General features: G+C 46.6%; 1 protein-coding gene across 2 annotated transcripts in view; it reads right to left on the bottom strand.

The window, feature by feature from the left end:
- Positions 1–7587, bottom strand: part of NLRP12 (NLR family pyrin domain containing 12) — a 44056-nt gene extending 36469 nt beyond the window's left edge. For both annotated transcript variants that reach the window (XM_066265245.1, XM_066265246.1), the window contains exon 1: positions 7241–7587. In XM_066265245.1, coding sequence (XP_066121342.1) covers positions 7241–7529 — 289 coding nt within the window. In that variant the 5' untranslated portion in view covers positions 7530–7587. The remainder of the gene's footprint in view (positions 1–7240) is intronic.
- Positions 7588–14143: the final 6556 nt, after the last annotated feature.

The raw sequence follows: 14143 nt of genomic DNA, 5'->3' as shown, positions 1-14143 counted from the left end.
GATATGAGAAGCATCAATCATTAGTTTCTCGTTGTGCATTGTGACACCTTAGTTGTTCATTGATTGCTTTCTCATATGTGCCTTGACCGCGGGCCTTCAGCAGACTGAGCAACACCTTGCTCAAGCCAGCGACCCTGGGTCCAAGCTGGTGAGCTTTGGCTCAAACCAGATGAGCCTGTGCTCAAGCTGGCAACCTCGGGGTCTCGAACCTGGGTCCTTGGCATCCCAGTCCCAGTCCAGCGCTCTATCCACTGCGCCACCGCCTGGTCAGGCATCGTCTTCAGATCTTGATGAAAGTGTTCTCTCTGCTCATCACTAACAGCTCCAAGATTTTCAGGCAACTTATCAAGGTGACTGTTCAGGAAGTGAATTTTTTTTTAAAGATTTTATTTATTTATTTTTGGTGGAGGGAGTGAGAGAATGAGAAGCATTCCTATGTGCCTTGACCTAGCAAGCCCAGGGTTTTGAACCAGTGATCTCAGCATTCCAGGTCAATGCTTTATTCACTGCGCCACCACAGGCCAGGCCAGGAAGTGAATCTTTTTTTTCTTTTTCTTTTTTTTTTTTTAAAGAGGCAGAGATAGACAGATAGACAAGGACAGACAGACAGGAACGAAGAGAGATGAGAAGCATCAATCATTAGTTTCTCGTTGTGCATTGCGACTTCTTAGTTGTTCATTGATTGCTTTCTTTTCTTTTCTTTTTTTTTTTACAGAGACACAGAGAGTCAGAGAGAGGGATAGACAGACAGGAATGAAGAGATGAGAAGCATCAATCATTAGTTTTTCGTTGTGCATTGCAACTCCTTAGTTGTTCATTGATTGCTTTCTCATATGTGCCTTGACTGCGGGCCTTCAGCAGACTGAGTAACCCCTTGCTGGAGCCAGCGGCTCTGGGTCCAACCTGGTGAGCTTTTTGCTCAAGCCAGATGAGCTCGTGCTCAAGCTGGCAACCTCAGGGTCTCGAACCCGGGTCCTTCCACATCCCAGTCCAACGCTCTATCCACTGCGCCACCGCCTGGTCAGGCTCATTGATTGCTTTCTCATATGTGCCTTGACCACGGGCCTTCAGCAGACCAAGTAACCCCTTGCTTGAGCCAGCGACCTTGGGTCCAAGCCGGTGAGCTTTTTGCTCAAACCAGATGAGCCCATGCTCAAGCTGGTGACCTTGGGGTTTCGAACCTGGATCCTTCCGCATCCCAATCCGACACTCTATCTACTGCGCCACCGCCTGGTCAGGCCAGGAAGTGAATCTTAACGCTCATGTTGAATCCAATGTCACGGAAAGCCAATAGCATCCTTTGAAACTGAAGTTCATAGTTTTCTGCTTTTTGGTTGCCAAGAAAGTTCTTTGTAACTGCCACAAAAGACTGCCATGCTGCTTTCTCCTCCTTATTCATCTTCCTGGCAAATTCTTCGTCACGTATGAGGATTCGAATTTGAGGTCCATCAAATACACCTGCTTTTATCTTCTCGAAAGACAAGGCAGGAAAAGCAGAAATAATATGTTGAAAGCATTCACTTTCTCTATTCAAAGCCTGAACAAACTGCTTCGTTAAGCCAAGTTTGATATGAAGTGGGAGAAAAATGATTCTGTCTCAATTAACTACAGGTTCATTAACAATATTTTGCATCCCTACTTCCAGAGCTTCACGTTTCGGCCACTCCTTCTGTGTCCAGTGTTTCTCCCGAGCTCGGCTGTCCCACAAACACAGAAAGCAAGGATACTTCGTGAAACCTTTCTGTTGTCCTAGCAGGAAATTTACCATTTTAAGATCCACACAAATGGTCCAGTTATGCTCCTCATACTTCAGTAAGTCGAGGACAATTTTTTTTTTGTATTTTTCTGAAGCTGGAAACGGGGAGAGACAGTCAGACAGACTCCCGCATGCGCACGACCGGGATCCACCCGGCACGCCCACCATGGGGCGACGCTCTGCCCACCAGGGGGCGATGCTCTGCCCACCAGGGGGCGATGCTCTGCCCACCAGGGGGCAATGCTCTGCCCTTCCGGGGCGTTGCTCTGCTGCGACCAGAGCCACTCTAGCGCCTGGGGCAGAGGCCAAGGAGCCATCCCCAGCGCCCGGGCCATCTTTGCTCCAATGGAGCCTTGGCTGCGGGAGGGGAAGAGAGAGACAGAGAGGAAGGAGGGGGGTGGAGAAGCAAATGGGCGCTTCTCCTATGTACCCTGGCCTGGAATCAAACCCGGGTCCTCCGCATGCCAGGCCGACGCTCTACCGCCGAGCCAACCGGCCAGGGCCAGATGACTCTTATGTACATTAACACATGAGAACCACTGACCTAGTACAATCCCCCTTGTCTTAGAGATGAGGAAACAGAATCCCAGAGAGAAATTCTCCAACATCACACAACTAGAATAGAGCAAAGTTGACATCTGATCCCCTTTAGACCATGGGACCACTCCCTGGTGAATGAAAAGGACACAGTCTGGAGGACAATTCCCACTAAATATTTCCCAGGTGTTATTGCTGGGGAGAGAGTTAAGTGGAATGGAGAAAAGGGAGGGACTTTATACTTGTATACTATTTGAATTTCTTTTTATTTTTTTATTTTTTTTATTTTTTACAGAGACAGAGAGTGAGTCAGAGAGAGGGATAGGCAGGGACAGACAGACAGAAATGGAGAGAGATGAGAAGCATCAATCATTAGCCTTTCATTGCGCGTTGCAACACCTTGGTTGTTCATTGATTGCTTTCTCATATGTGCCTTGACTGCGGGTCTTCAGCAGACCAAGTAATCCCCTGCTGGATCCAGTGACTTTGGGTTCAAGCTGGTGGGATTTTGCTCAAACCAGATGAGCCCGCGCTCAAGCTGGCGACCTCGGGGTCTCGAACCCGGGTCCTCTGCATCCCAGTCCGATGCTCTATCCACTGGGCCACCGCCTGGTCAGGCCTATTTGAACTTCTTAAAATAAGTATGTAAAACTTCTATAAGTAAACATAATTCTACAGAATCATACACGAATATGTTTATGCCTTTTTTTTTCTTTTTTCTTTTGACAGAGACAGAGAGAGACAGAGCAAGGGATAAATAGGGACAGACAGGCAGGAAGGGAGACAGATGAGAAGCATCAATTCTTCATTGCAGTACCTTAGTTGTTCATTGAGTGCTTTCTCATATGTGCCTTGACTGGGGGGTTATAGCAGACCGAATGACCCCTTGCTCAAGCCAGTGACCTTGGGCTTCAAGCCAGCAACTTTTGGGCTCAAGCTAGCAATCATGAGGTCATGTCTATGATTCTACACTTAAGCAAGAGACCCCACGGTCAAGCTGGTGAGCCCGTACTCAAGATGGCAACCTTGGGGTTTTGAACCTGGGTCCTCAGCATCCCAGGTCAATGTTCTATCCACTGTGCCACTGCTAGCTCAGGTGGAAAGAAATAAAATCTTTTTTTTTTTTTTTATAAAATCTTATAAAAAAGAAAAAAGACAAGGAGAGAAGGATCTACTTGGAAGGCCTTAAGAGATTATTTTTAAAAAAAATTTAAATTGACTCTTTTTAGAGAGAGAGAGAAACATTGATTTGTTATTCCACTTACTTATGCATTAATTGGTTGATTCCTTAAGAGGTTATCTTTTATTTTTTTATTTTATTTTTTTATAGGGACAGAGAGAGGGGGGTAGACAGGGACAGACAGACAGGAATGAAGAGAGATGAGAAGCATCAATCATCAGCTTTTTCGTTGTGAGACCTTAGTTGTTCATTGATTGCTTTCTCATATGTGCCTTGACCGTGGGCCTCCAGCAGACCGAGTAACCCCTTGCTCAAGCCAGCAACCTTGGGTCCAAGCTGATGAGCTTTGCTCAAACCAGATGAGCCCACGCTCAAGCTGGCAACCTTGGGGTCTCAAACCTGGGTCCTCTGCATCCCAGTCCGACGCTCTATCCACTGCGCCACCGCCTAGTCAGGCAAGAAGTTATCTTTTAAGTATATGATTGTCTAATCACTATGCTGTACACCTGAAACTAATACAAAATAATATTGAATGTAAACTGTAATTGAAAAATAATTTTTTTTAAGGTTATCTTTCCCATTGCACACTTCTTCTAGCTCAAGAAAGTTTGTTGTTGCTTGACCAGGTGGTAGCACAGTGGATAGAGTGTCAGACTGAGATGCAGAGGACACAGGTTCGAGACCCCGAGGTCGCCAGCATGAGCATGGGCTCATCTGGTTTGAGCCAAGCTCACTAGTTTGGACCCCAGGTCACTGGCTTGAGCAAGGGTTTACTCAGTCTTCTGTAGCCCCACAGTCAAGGCACATATGAGAAAGCAATCAATGAACAACTAAGGTGTTGCAATGAAAAACTGATGATTGATGCTTCTCATCTCTCTCCGTTCCTGTCTGACTGTCCCTATCTACTATCCCTCTCTCAGACTCTCTCTGTCTGTGTAAAAAAAAAAAAAAAAAAAAAAAAAGAAAGTTTGTTGTTAAATTTCTAACCTGACCAGATGGTGTGGTGGTGCAGTGGATAGAGCGTCAGACTGGGACACGGAGGACCCAGGTTTGAAACCCCAAGGTCGCTGGCTTGAGCTAGGGGTCACTCGGTCTGCTATAGCCCGCCAGTCAAGGCACATGTGAGAAAGCAATCAATGAACAACTAAGGTGCCTCAATGAAGAATTAATGCTTCTCATCTCTCTCCCATCCTGTCTGTCTCTCCTTATCTGTCCCTCTCCTCTGTCTCTGTCACAAAAAAAAAAAAAAAAAAAAAAAAAAAAAATTACAACACAGTTGACATCACTTCAGTAACTTAAAATCAGCCATGCTGAAGTATTTATACCATGGAAATTAACAAATACCACAATCCAGAGCTTTTGTTTTTTCAGAGATGGCAAAACGTGAATATTCATTCAACAAATGTTCGCCAGTTCCTGGCCATAGCAGACTTTAGATCATAGAGAATTATAGACAAGAATCAGAAGTCCTTCTGCTCTTGAGGGACCCAAGTCCCATTAGGGTGACCAGTGACATTGCCCTGGCTGGATAGTTCAGTTGGTTATCATAGTCCCAAAGTGCAGAGGTTGTTGGTTCGATCCCCGGTCAGGGCTCATATAAGAATCAACCAGTAAATGCATAAATAAGTGGAAAAATAAATTGATGTTTTTCTCTCTCTTCCCCTTCCTCTCTCTCTAAAATCAATAATAATAATTTTAAGGCCTGACCTGTGGTGGCGCAGTGGATAAAGCATCGACCTGGAAATGCTGAGGTCGCCAGTTCAAAACCCTGGGCTTGCCTGGTCAAGGCACATATGGGAGTTGATGCTTCCAGCTCCTCCCCCCTTCTCTCTCTCTGTCTCTCATTCTCTCTCTCTCTGTCTCTCCCTGTCCTCTCTAAAATGAATAAATAAAAAAAAATAATTTTAAAAAACCAGAGTTCTGCCTGACCTGTGGTGGCGCAGTGGATAAAGTGTCAACCTGAAAACACTGAGGTCGCCGGTTCAAAACCCTGGGCTTGCCTGGTCGGGGCACATGTGGGAGTGGATGCTTTCTGCTCTTCTCTTCTCTCTCTCTCTCTCTCTCTCTTTCTCCCCCCCTCTCCCTTCTCTAAAATGAATAAATAAAAAATATTAAAAAAAAAACAAAAAACAAAAAACCAGAGTTCCAATGCCACCTCTGCTGCTTGGGACCAAAGCTGGTATTTGTATTTGCTGAGCACTTACTATCTGCTGGACATTGTGTTAAGCACTTAAAATTTTTTTAAAAAAGATTTTATTCATTTTAGAGAGGAGGGAAAGAGAGAGAGAGAAGGGGAGAGGAGCAGGAAGCATCAACTCCCATATGTGTCCTGACGGGGCAAGCCCGGGGTGTCCGATCTGGCAACATCAGTGTTCCAGGTTCATGCTTTATCCATTGTGCCACCACAGGTCAGGCCTTTATTTTTTATTTTTCTTTTTTTCTTTTTTTTCTTTTTTTTTTTTTCTGAAGCTGGAAACAGGGAGAGACAGTCAGACAGACTCCCGCATGCGCCCGACCGGGATCCACCCGGCACGCCCACCAGGGGCGATGCTCTGCCCACCAGGGGGCGATGCTCTACCCATCCTGGGCATCGCCATGTTGCGACCAGAGCCACTCTAGCGCCTGAGGCAGAGGCCACAGAGCCATCCCCAGCGCCCGGGCCATCTTTGCTCCAATGGAGCCTTGGCTGCGGGAGGGGAAGAGAGAGACAGAGAGGAAAGCGCGGAGGAGGGGTGGAGAAGCAAATGGGCGCTTCTCCTGTGTGCCCTGGCCGGGAATCGAACCCGGGTCCTCCGCACGCTAGGCCGACGCTCTACCGCTGAGCCAACCGGCCAGGGCCAGGTCAGGCCTTTAAACAAATTTTTGCCTGACCTGTGGTGGCGCAGTGGAGAAAGCATCGACCTGGAAATGCTGAGGTTGCCGGTTCGAAACCCTGGGCTTGCCTGGTCAAGGCACATATGGGAGTTGATGCTTCCAGCTCCTCCCCCCTTCTCTCTCTCTGTCTCTCTCTCCTCTCTCTGTCTCTCACCCTCTCTCTCTCCTCTCTAAAAATGAATAAATTAAAAAAAAATTTTATAATTGATTTTAGAGAGAAGAGACAGAGAGAAAAGGTTCGGGGAGGAGCAAGAACCATCAACTAGTAGTTGCTTCTCGTATGTGCCCTGACCAGGCAAGCATGGGGTTTTCAACCGCGGACCTCAACACTCCAGGTCGAAGCTCCATCCCATGCCGCCACAGGTCAGACCATGTTAAGCACCTGACATGAACTATCTCACAATCTTTAGTCTGGGGGCAAATTAATTCTTTTCTGAGCCTCAGTTTTCTCATCTATACAGTATAAGATGCCATCCAACACAGTATCTAAACAATGAATGCACTGATGTATTTATTATGTACAACGAATGCCTTATTATAGGAGGAAACCAATGTGTCAGTACCACTGGGATTATCTGATAGGACAGAAAATACAATGAACGAAATGTGAGTGCTAAGGAAGCAGACAAGTGGGGGTCTCCGAGCCGGCCAGGGTGGTGGAGGTCGAGGGTCTGGAGGAGGAAGGAGAGGACTGAAGAATTCAGAGAAGGGCCTGCCTTCAAGGTTCTGATGGATAAATAAGAATTTTTCCAGACAGAGGAGATAGAAGGAGAGTGTTCCAGGCAGCACAGAGCACAAAGTCCAGGGGGGTAAGTTAGAGTCCAGGTCAGCGATATCTGAGAGAAGGGGATTGTGGGGCTGCCGCCTTGTGGGTCCCATCACCACCGCCTTACCCCTCACCAGGTCTTCTCTCTGTCCTCTCTCCCACAGGTCCTTCCTGTTGATCCGGTCAAAGATGCTCAGAGCCAGCAACCAGGCCTCTCCTACCCCGCAATAGGCTACCAGCAGCTGGGCCATTTCCAGGGGACCTGCAGTCTCCATTCGCCCCCAGGGGATCCTGCCCTCCCCCATCTCTGTGGCTGTTCCCAGGTATAACTTGAACTTCTTCAGCTCCATAGCCTCCAGTTCTTCCAAGTAGGAGGACAGGCGACAGAGGCCATCCCTGCTGTTGGTCTGGGGCATGGAGGCGTCCTGAGCCCTGAAGGAGCGAAGCTGCAGTCTAAGAGGTGTCTACACCCAGGCCCAGCGACTCCAGCGTGGCCACCAGCTCATCCTGTGCAGTGTAGGAATGAGAGACAGGAAAGTCCTGCTGTTGAAATAAGGCTTCCTGTCCCTTGAGTTCCCGCCTGCCCTGCCGTGCTCACCAATGGGTGTCCACCGAGAAGAGGAAGTGGGGAAGGGTTAGGAAATCGCGGGAGTCCTGGTCCACTCCTGAGAAAAACCTCCACTTCTGCTCCCTGGTCCAGCTCCCTCCACCAGTCACTCTTTTCTTTGTCCTGACTGCTTTATTCCTGGCCTCAGTACTGTCTGTGATGTGGTCGATTGGATTACCATCAAAACAACTTCCTTATGCTCTTGCTCCTGGGAGCAGCATGTCACGCCTTTCTTCCCTCTCAGACCATGCATCTCCTAAACTCTAAGGGTCCCCAGAGACTTGCAACCAGGGGAGCCATGGGCAGCGGCAGCTCCTTGCAGGCTAACCCCGTGCACCTGTCTCCAAGGCCCCCTTTCTCTCTGCCTTCCCAGTGAGCTAACGCAGCCCTGCCTAGATTATCCTGTGGCTTCTTCTATCCTAGAGGCTTTCTTGTTTCACTGTCCCCAGCTTTACTAAACATACTCTAAAAATCAAAAAACAAAACAAAACAAAAAACCCCACATAAAACATGACTTTATCTCCCTGTGCAAGGGTTAGACGTCTTCCCATCAGTGTCGGACGTGAATGGGTCCATCAGCCAATAGAATGTGGCAAACATGACTGTGAAATGTGGGCCAACGTCAGCAAATTTCCTGTCTAGGTAGGTTCTCTTACAGATGAGGATGCAGACACCCAGAGGGGAGCATTGATTCTCCAACATCACCAGCAGAAAAGGAGCAGAGTTGATGTTTAATCTACACACTCTGAGGCTGCCTTCAGATGAATGACAAGGACACAGTCTGGAGGACAGTAATCAGCACAGAATTCCAGGTATTTTATTGATTTTTTTTTTTTTTTTTTAGAGATAGGAAGGGGGAGAGAGAGAGAAACAGGAACATCAATCTGTCCCTGTATGTGCCCTGACCGGGGATTGAACAGGCAACCTCTGCGCTTCAGGATGATGCTCTAACCAACTGAGCCATCCGGCCTGGGCCAAATTCCAGGTATTAGTGCTGGGGAAATTTAAGTGGGAAGTAGTGAAAGGTTCTTTTTTTTTTTTTTTTTTTTTTTTTTGTATTTTTCTGAAGCTAGAAACCGGGAGAGACAGTCAGACAGACTCCTGCATGCACCTGACTGGGATCCACCCGGCACGCCCACCAGGGGGCGACGCTCTGCCCACCAGGGGGCGATGCTCTGCCCCTCCGGGGCGTCGCTCTGCTGCGACCAGAGCCACTCTAGCGCCTGGGGCAGAGGCCAAGGAGCCATTCCCAGCGCCCGCGCCATCTTTGCTCCAATGGAACCTCAGCTGCGGGAGGGGAAGAGAGAGACAGAGGAAGGAGAGGGGGAGGGGTGGAGAAGCAAATGGGCGCTTCTCCTGTGTGCCCTGGCCGGGAATCGAACCCGGGACTTCCACACGCCAGACCGACGCTCTACCACTGAGCCAACCGGCCAGGGGAGGGTTCTTATTAATTGTTATTATTACTATTATTATTGGTCTGGATGGATAGAGGGATAAAAGAGACGGCATGAAGTAGAAGACAGAAGGAATCATGAACATATCATTCCATAAGAACTTATAAAAATGACTGCTGTAGCTAGCTCTGGCTGGATAACTCAGTTGGTTAAAGCAGTGTCCTGATATGCCAAGGTTGTGAGTTCAATCTCCAGTCAGGGCACATACAAGAATCACCAACAAATGCACAAATAAGTGAAACAACAAAACAAATTGATATATCTCTCTCTCTCTTTCTCTCTCTTTCTCTCTCCCTTTCTCCATTCCTCTCTCTCTTGAATCAATCAACAAATAAAGTAAAAGTGGCAGCTGTCATAGGAGCAGGAAGTCAGTGAGTGTTTTTGTGCCTAATAGCACCATGTGAAGAAGATGTTTTTGGAAGATGGTTGAGTTTCTCTTGTCTTTCCAGGAACAGTGGTCAAACAGGGAGACTCTCCAGGCTTTTCACATTCCTTTTGCCCCTACCCCACCCCTCCCAGCGTGACTTTGGAAAACACTCCTTACCATTACTGTTAACCTCCAAGGGCTGGGCAAAGAAAGCAAGAAATAGAACACAGTGAGTCCTTACATGATACAGAAAAGGGGTATTTGGCTCTGACTCTCAGATGTGAGAAAGTTTAATTTTCTGACTCTCACGTCCACTTTCCTCAACTGCCATCACCCTTGGCTGTCAACCTACTCTACTGCTGTTACTATTGGTGTCAGGGATAGGACAGATAGAGAATGGGGGATTCATGAGGGCAAATCATGTTTTCTGGATTCAGAATGTGAGAAAAATCTATAACATTAGAGGCTAACTAAGAAACGGAACTAGGGTTAGTAACCTTTTCTGGATACTCAAAATCACATCCTGGTATTGCTCAAGATGTAATGTAGTGGCAAGTCACCTGGGAGTCTGATTAGGATAAAGATTCTGATTTAGCAGGTGTGAGAGTCTGCATTTCAAACAAGCTCCCCTTTGGTGCCGGGTTTGCTGGTCCAAGTTCACGGTTTTAGGGAGCCAGACTCCTGTGGAGGACAAATCTCTATCAACTATCTATAGAAGGTCTTAGTATAGAAAGAAATGTAAAGAAATAAAAGGGATTTATATAAGTGAAAAAATTGATGAGCTAACTGGATTTTCCAAAGACAGAGTTGAGAGTTTTAAATGCCAAAGATGTCCCCCCTGGGTGACAGTCACTTCTATTTATTTATTTATTTATTTATTTATTTATTTTTTATCGTGAGGTGACATTTACTTAAACAATTATTTATGAAGTATCCCTTATGTGCTGCTGTTCGAGGTACCAGAGACGAGCCATGACCATTGGTATGTCAGATCATGAGAAGTACTATGCAGATGGTAAAAAATGGTACAAAGGGAAAAACATGGAGCGTTAAGGAAGACCTCTACAGGACATGATGTGTGAGATGAGTCATGAAGGATGAGAATTATTCCAAGAGAAAGGAGAGAACTACATCTGCAGATGAAGAGAATGAATGGGCGCCTGACCAGGAGGTGGCACAGTGGCTAGAGCATCAGACTGAGATGCAGAGGACACAGGTTCAAAACCCAAGGTCTCCCACTTGAGCGTGGGCTCATCTGGTTTGAGCAAGGCTCACCAGCTTGAGCCCAAGGTTGCTGGCTTGAGCAAGGGGTCACTCGGTCTGCTGTAGGCCCCCCGGTCAAGGCACATATAAGAAAGCAATCAATGAACAACTAAGGCGCCACAGTGAAGAATTAATGCTTCTCATTTCTCTCCCCTCCTATCTGTCTGTCCCTATCTGTCCCTCTCTCTGACTCTCTCTCTCTGTCCCTGTAAAATAAATAAATAAATAAAATTGAGTGAAATAAACAGCACATAAAATTCACCATTTTGACTCATTTATTTATTTATTTATTTATTTTGTATTTTTCTGAAGCTGGAAACGGGGAGAGACAGTCAGACAGACTCCTGCATGCGCCTGACCGGGATCCACCTGGCACACCCACCAGGGGGCGACGCTCTGCCCACCAGGGGGGCGATGCTCTGCCCCTCCGGGGCGTTGCTCTGTTGCGACGAGAGCCACTCTAGCACCTGGGGCAGAGGCCAAGGAGCCATCCCCAGCGCCCAGGCCATCTTTGCTCCAGTGGAGCCTCGGCTGTGGGAGGGGAAGAGAGAGAGAGGAAGGAGAGGGGGAGGGGTGGAGAAGCAGATGGGTGCTTCTCCTGTGTGCCCTGGCCGGGAATCGAACCCGGGACTTCTGCATGCCAGGCCGATGCTCTACACTGAGCCAACTGGCCAGGGCCCATTTTAACTCTTTTAAAGTGTACAGTTCAGCCTTGTCTGGGAAACAAAGTTGGTTAGAGCGTTGTTCCGATACACCAAGGTGGCAGGTTCAAGCCCTGGTCAGGGCACATCCAAGAATCAACCAATGAATGCATAAATAAGTGATGTTTTTCTTTTTCTCTTTCTCTGTTCCTCTCTTTCTCTAAAAATCAATAAATAAAAAAAAATATATAAAGTGTACAATTTAATGACATTAAATATATTGATAATGGTGTACAACTATCACCACTATTTATTTCTAGAGCTTTGTCATCACCCCAAAATGAGGCCCCATGCCCATGAAGAAAGTCAGTTTCCATTTCTTCTTCCCCTCATGTCTGAGAACCACCAATCTACCTTCTCTCTCTACAAATTTGTCTGTTCTGGATATTTCATATGAACGAAGTCATGTAATATGTGACCTCTATGTCTAACTTATAATAATGTCCACAAGATTATCCATGTTGAGCCTGTGTCAGATTTTTCTTTGTTTTCATGGCTGGATAATATTTATTTTATGGCATAGTATTGGTATAAGTTTTTCTTTTTTTTTTCTTTTTTAAGAGAGAGAGACAGGAGGAGGGGGAGGAGAGAGATTAGAAGCATCAACTCATATTGCTTCACTTTAGTTGTTGGTTGATTGCTTTTCATACATGCCTTGACCAGGAGGCTCATGCAACCCCTTGCTCAAGCCAGTGATCTGGGGTTCAAGCTAACAACTTCTGGCCTCTAGCCAGAGACATTGGGATCATGTTGATGGCCCTGTGCTCAAGCTGGTGAGCCTGCACTCAAGTCAATGAACCTGTGCTCTATCTAGCCAGTGACCTCGGGGTTTTGATCCCAGCCGACGCTCAATCCATGGTGCCACCACTGGTCAGGCTGGTATGGTATAGTTTTGAGCAGGTACGAGATGGAGTCAGATCCATGTTAAGGAAGATTCTTCAGGATAGAGCTAGGGAGAAAGCCTGGGGGCTGGGAGAGAACCGGAAGGAGGTGGACCATTGGCTCAGGGGCCTTGGTGGGGCAGTGGACGTGTTTGAAGAATGTGGGGGTGAGCAACATAGGCTCTAAAGCAGGAGCAAAGGAAGATGTTGCTCACCCAGATACTCTATGGCAGGGGTCGGGAACCTATGGCTCGCGAGCTAGATGTGGCTCTTTTGATGGCTGCATCTGGCTCGCAGACAAATCTTTTTTTTTTTTTTTTTTTTTTCTTTTATAATTTTATTTTTTTAATGGGGTGACATCAATAAATCAGGATACATATATTCAAAGATAACAAGTCCAGGTTATCTTGTCGTTCAATTATGTTGCATACCCACCACCCAAAGTCAGATTGTCCTCCGTCACCCTCTATCTTGTTCTCTCTGTGCCCCTCCCCCTCCCCCTTTCCCTCCCCCATTCCCCCCTCCCCCCCGTAACCACCACACTCTTATCAATGTCTCTTAGTTTCACTATTATGTCCCACCTACGTATGGAATAATACAGTTCCTGTTTTTTTCTGATTTACTTATTTCGCTTCGTATCATGTTATCAAGATCCCACCATTTTGCTGTAAATGTTCCGATGTCATCATTTCTTATGGCTGAGTAGTATTCCATAGTGTATATGTGCCACATCTTCTTTATCCAGTCATCTATTGATGGGCTTTTTGGTTGTTTCCATGTCCTGGCCACTGTGAACAATGCTCGCAGACAAATCTTTAATAAAAAAAATAATAACGGCCTGACCAGGCGGTGGCGCAGTAGATAGAGCGTCGGACTGGGATGCGGAAGGACCCAGGTTCGAGACTCCGAGGTCGCCAGCTTGAGTGCGGGCTCATCTGGCTTGAGCAAAAAAAGCTCACCAGCTTGGACCCAGGGTGGCTGGCTCGATCAAGGAGTTACTCAGTCTGCTGAAGGCCCCCAGTCAAGGCACATATGAGAAAGCAATCAATGAACAACTAAGGTGTCGCAGCGAAAAACTGATGATTGATGCTTCTCATCTCTCTCCATTCCTGTCTGTCTGTCCCTATCTATCCCTCTGACTCTCTTTCTGTCCCTGTAAAAAAATAATAATAATAATAATAACGTTAAAAATATAAAACATTCTCATGTATTACAATCCACTAATTTCCTACCACTCATGTTCATGGTTGTGGGTGGCTAGAACCAATCACAGCTGTCCTCTGGGACAACACCAAATTTTTATTGGATAATGTGTAAGGTACACAGGTTGTTGTATGACTCTCACGGAATTACATTTTAAAATATGTGGCGTTCATGGCTCTCTCAGCCAAAAAGTTTCCCGACCCCTGCTCTACGGGTTAGATCTGAGCTTTCCCAAATGACGCATTAGCTGACCTTCCACACCACGGGTCACAGAAACAGAAAGATGAACTTCTAGGAATTCAGAGAGGAGGGCTGGGGGAAGCTGAGTCAGTAACTACCTAGTTCCCACATCCCCTTTCAAGAAAGTCTTTCTTTCTTCTGGGAAGAAAGAAAATTGACGATTTGGGGGATGTCTATATGTCGGCACCAATCCTGGAGATACAAGACTGAATTCATTCCAGCCTCTTACTTCAAGGGTCTTAGAGTCTAAAGACAGTTGTGTTTTTTTAAAGATAACTTTTTATGACAGCGCGTTCATTCAGAAAATGCTTTGT

Source organism: Saccopteryx bilineata, chromosome 3, assembly GCF_036850765.1.
Source record: "Saccopteryx bilineata isolate mSacBil1 chromosome 3, mSacBil1_pri_phased_curated, whole genome shotgun sequence".
NCBI lineage: Eukaryota > Metazoa > Chordata > Mammalia > Chiroptera > Emballonuridae > Saccopteryx > Saccopteryx bilineata.
The sequence above is the reverse complement of the archived record's forward strand: the minus strand, read 5'-3'. Positions and strand labels throughout refer to the sequence as shown.